The 4,468-nt window shown below is 52.7% G+C and overlaps 1 protein-coding gene across 1 annotated transcript in view; it reads right to left on the reverse strand.

Annotated features, from left to right (window-relative positions):
* Window positions 1-2,101: 2,101 nt before the first annotated feature.
* GUK1 (guanylate kinase 1) overlaps window positions 2,102-4,468 on the reverse strand; it is a 9,037-nt gene continuing 6,670 nt past the window's right edge. Inside the window, exons 4-7 of the mRNA XM_009880501.1 lie at window positions 4,164-4,302; window positions 3,131-3,215; window positions 2,726-2,811; window positions 2,102-2,268 (exon numbers count right to left, since the gene is read on the reverse strand). Coding sequence (XP_009878803.1) covers window positions 2,233-2,268; window positions 2,726-2,811; window positions 3,131-3,215; window positions 4,164-4,302 — 346 coding nt within the window. The 3' untranslated portion in view covers window positions 2,102-2,232. The remainder of the gene's footprint in view (window positions 2,269-2,725; window positions 2,812-3,130; window positions 3,216-4,163; window positions 4,303-4,468) is intronic.

A 4,468-nucleotide genomic window follows, 5' to 3' on the forward strand; every position in this document is an offset into this window, starting at 1 on the left:
TGGTGGGAGACCCGAAGGCAGGGCTCGGGGCTGGCAGCCACGTAGCGTTGGGAACGTTGGCAGGGGGGCTGGGCAGGCAGCGGTCGGGCATTTCCATCTGGTGACAGCACGGCAGGTCCCCACGCTGTGGCCGCAGACCACCGGACTGAGGCCAGTGCTGTGTCCCGCACCTCGGCGTTTTGCCGCTCGGTCGCCCCTGCGCTTTCCTGCTGTCATTTCTGCCATCTAGAGGGGACGTTTCCCCACTGCAAATGCGTCCCTCAAAACTATCATGAAACCCCACGATTCGGAAAAAATATCACAGCCGGTTGCTGGCCACCGCAGGAAGAGCTTGACCGCTGCAATTCACACCGTTAGGATGGGGAAAGTCAGACGCTGTGAAGCAGGTATACCCCCCGAAAATTTTGGGGCAGCAATTTCCTGCTCGTTTAACCAAAGCTGGAACCTTGCAACATGCAATTCATGACACCAGAAAGGATTTCAGAGTCTAACCTAGGAAAGATATATTTAAAACAGCCCAAGAGAGGTAAACGATCAAAATAATCATCTTCCTGAATGCAAGCGAGGTACTAAAAGGGTCACCCAAGGTCTGGTTCGGCTTACCGGCATCCACAACGTGGAGGATGGAGCTTGATAAGTTAGGAGGTGACCTGGATTGAGAGGGACCACAGGTGTGCTGGAGCAGAGCAGCTGGGTAAACTGGAGAGACAGGATATGAAGAGGATGAAACCCAAGGGTTGAGTTTAAGTTTCAAGCCTGCCCTGGTAAGACATGGTTTTGGAGAGAAGATATCACAGCCTGGCACCGCAAGGTCCAGCCGCTCCTGGCCTGCATGAGGCCAGCTTGATCTGGGTTTGGTTTTGGGGGGGGAAGACGACTGGAAGACACCACCTGTGGGATGGCAGCTCTGCGGGACTCACCATTTCTCAAGGATCAAACACAAACCATCTGCGTCCTCCAGGACAAGAGGTTCTGGGACAAGCGACCCTACGAGCTGCCTGTTCGCAGCAACTGTTCCTTCCTCCCTGCAGCCCAAAACCAGGTTAACCACCTGGAGGTACCAGGGGCAACGTTGCTCATCTATCTCCCACACTCACCTCTGATGAAGGTGATGGGGCTTTGAGTATAGGGATGAGGAACCAGCCCCTCCGAGGAGGCTCAGAATATGACCTGCTGGAGGGACCAAAGGGCTCAGAAGTTACATGAAAGCATCAAGGTTAAGGCTGAAGAAAGCATGGGGAGAGAAATGCAAAGCATCCTGCCCGCCCTCCTCGAGCAAAGCTCTCCACATCTCAAGCTGGAGACCAGTACGAGGGACAGGGATAGATCAAATGGATCCCTCCTAGGAAGAGGACATCATCCCAAAAGGCTGCAGGAGCTTGAAAAAGAAATAATTTCTCCTTCAACTTCTAAGTATGAGAGCATCTAAAAATCTACCTGCACCAAAACTCAAGTGGAACAACAAAGTACCAGTGAATGACAAGACTGCTGCCAGGCTGGCAGCGAGGAGAACCTCACAGTACTTTTCCCCCAGAAAAAAGGCAGCGGATAGATCGTATCCTGCAACCATTTCCCTTCTCCTCTCGGCTTATTAAACACACACAGTCACAAGGACTGTGGTTAGAGCAGCCAAGCTGTGCCGACATGCTGCTTGGCCACAGCGACACAACACGACACCGCCACGGCTGAGGGTGGCACGCAAAGACGATGAGAAACACCCGGAGGAGCCGTAGCCGGATCCGCAAAGGGAAGCAGGAACCAGAGGGAGCAAGAGGATGCCAACGCTTGTGACATCAGGAGCCAGTAAAAACGGGAGATCCTCTGTCTGCAGGTGGAAACGGGGGTCACATCGGTCCAAATAGCTCCCCCTTGCCCAGTGGCATTCGCTGGCACAACATGTACCTCCACAAATATTGCAGTGGGATCCTAAGCCACGTGCCGGGGCTGCAGTTGCCCCGACAGCTCCTCTACAGCCTCGCAGAACGGCTCAGCTTCAGCGGGCGATGCCGTGCAATCGCTTCCGAAGCATCTGCCCCGAGGTACAAACCTGGGAGAGCCCAGGCCGAACAGAAAACACAAGTCTGATGAGGTTTCCTTTTCTTTCCTTTTAATAGAAACATCCTAGAGTAACTCGGGAGGAGGATCAGCCTAAAGGGAATGTCTCTCGGAATGAAATGGTGGGACGTTCTTCGGGAATGCTGTGCAAAGTTAAATGATCCAAGCAGGCTCAGCTCAGGATTTCCTGGATTCTTGCGTCTTCTTGATTTCCTGCAAGGAGAGCAGGAAAACAGCTGAGCACGTGCCACTCTTTGGGAACAACTCATAGTTTCACATCTCCGGAGACCACGAGCGATCATCTCCTCAGAGCAGCTCCACAGCATCAGAGGACCAAGGCCAGAGTTTACGCGCGAGCCATTAGGGACATGGCACAGTTTGACTTTGAGGCTCTTCAAAAAACCCACACCCCTTCCACACCGCCCAGGGATGTGTGTTTGTCTTCCCCCTAACCCAGTATCGCACTGGATCCGTTTCCTACTCTTAGGCCACTGATCCACCATCGCTTTCACGCAATTCGTCTTCAACTATGTCACTCAGCAGCTCCAAGTAGACCAAGCGTGGGCGCGAGGCCATGTTTCTTTAGCTGCCTATAGACAGAGGTTCGCCTGCTCAGCCTAGAGGTCCCGCCAGCCCGGGGAGCAAGGCAGAAAAGCCCCAAACGACTCACCTCCAGGAGTATCTCCTTCAATTCGGAATAGGCTTGTTCTAAATCATCATTAATAATGACCAAGTCGAACAGGCCAGGCTCTTTACCTGGGGAAGGAGACGACGACAGAGGAGTTAGAGGAGAACGTGTTCTTTGCCTGTGTCATCTCTCGTGAATGACCCGAGCTCCTGTGGCATTTTAATATTATTATTTCATCCACTGCTAATGAGCTTCTCTGCAAACTACCCACAAGGAATTGCGGTGGGAAATGATGCAGTACAGTGTTTAGATCAAACTCAGCTAATGTCCAAGCCCTGCCAGCGCTCCTTGGAGAACACAAGTCAGACGTTCATGCAGAAAACAGTTCCTGAATCACCAAAGCATCCCTTCTCCCCAGGCAAATCACTCAAAGGCCCCTGGACTTACTAAGTTCCAAATCTACGCGGGCTGCAGTCAAACGCTTCAGTAAACTTTCTTCTGTCTCGGTCTTTCGGTCACGCAGTCTTTTTTCCTAAACCCAACGACAAACACATTAAAGAAATGTGCGTTCCAAATGCTGCAGGCAGAAACCACCACGCATCAGTGCCGTCTGCCATTTGCCACCGCCGGCGACCACGGGCGTGCGAGGTAACACTCCGCAAAGGGTGAGAAAGGGGCCTCATTCACACCCCAGAGCAAACCAGTGGCCAAGCTGGGTTTGGGCTCAACATCTCCTACCCAGAGCTCAGGTTCCCACTCTCTTTTTCCACCTCCCTGTATTTATTTTTTTTTGCAGGTACTGCTGAGAGATGAATTCTCTCTGCTGCCTCCGGCATCTGGTGCTGTTGGCTTCCTTCCTCAAGGAGAAACACGGACTGCCTGATCCACTGAAAACAAGACAGGAGAGCCAGGAGTTGCGGCCTTCACGGCCACGTACTCCTTGCACGGCTTCAGCAAGTCGTGTGTATGTGTCCACATCCCTCTCTGAACCACGACAGTGATTTCACTTCTGCGAGAGGCACACTGCAACCGTTATTATATCGGATCCCATAAGACCAGAGGGGTATAGGATTTCTGGTGCTGCAGAGAACCAGCCTCCCTCGTTTTAACTTTTAATTGCTGGGAGGGAAACCTCAGCACAAAAATCTCCTTCTCTCCCCAGCGTCAAGCACAACTGATGCATTTAGAGGCCTGCCATGCTGCAATGGAGTCTATAATCCAATGCAGGCAAACGCCACAGTGTGGCAATTGTATAGGAGGGACTCAAAAACCAGAGCGCAGGAATATTTATCCCTGGGAGCCAGAGGTTGGGGAGTTGGGCCGGGCAGAGGTAACAGCGTGCTCAGAAATGTCCTCCCCACCTACTCTATGGTCCTTAAAAACATACAGATGAACCAACGAGGGGGGAACCCCCCATCGCTTCAGAGCAAGACGCTGATTACCTCTAACTGCCTAACGGCAAAGGAAGGCGGTCGCTCACCAAGATGTCTATGGACGGAGGCTGCACGGAGATGTAGATGGGGTTCAGGTCTGTCCTCTTGATGTTCTTCACGCCCTGGATGTCAATGTCAAGGACGCAGATCTGGTTCTGGGCCTGAACAGCCTGCACTGCACCTTTACTGGGGACAGAGCAGAGGGAAGGGGTCAGAGCATCCAGCCATAGCAGTGGGGCTTCGGGGTGTCCCCCTCCAGCAGAAGGTCTCCACCTCACAGGACTCTTCTGTGCCCAAATTACAGCAGGAGAGAAGAGAGAGCCTGCTCTGCTCTTTCCAGACAGTTTCTCTT

Source organism: Charadrius vociferus, unplaced genomic scaffold (assembly GCF_000708025.1).
Source record: "Charadrius vociferus isolate BGI_N301 unplaced genomic scaffold, ASM70802v2 scaffold12, whole genome shotgun sequence".
In the NCBI taxonomy this organism is placed as follows: Eukaryota; Metazoa; Chordata; class Aves; order Charadriiformes; family Charadriidae; genus Charadrius; species Charadrius vociferus.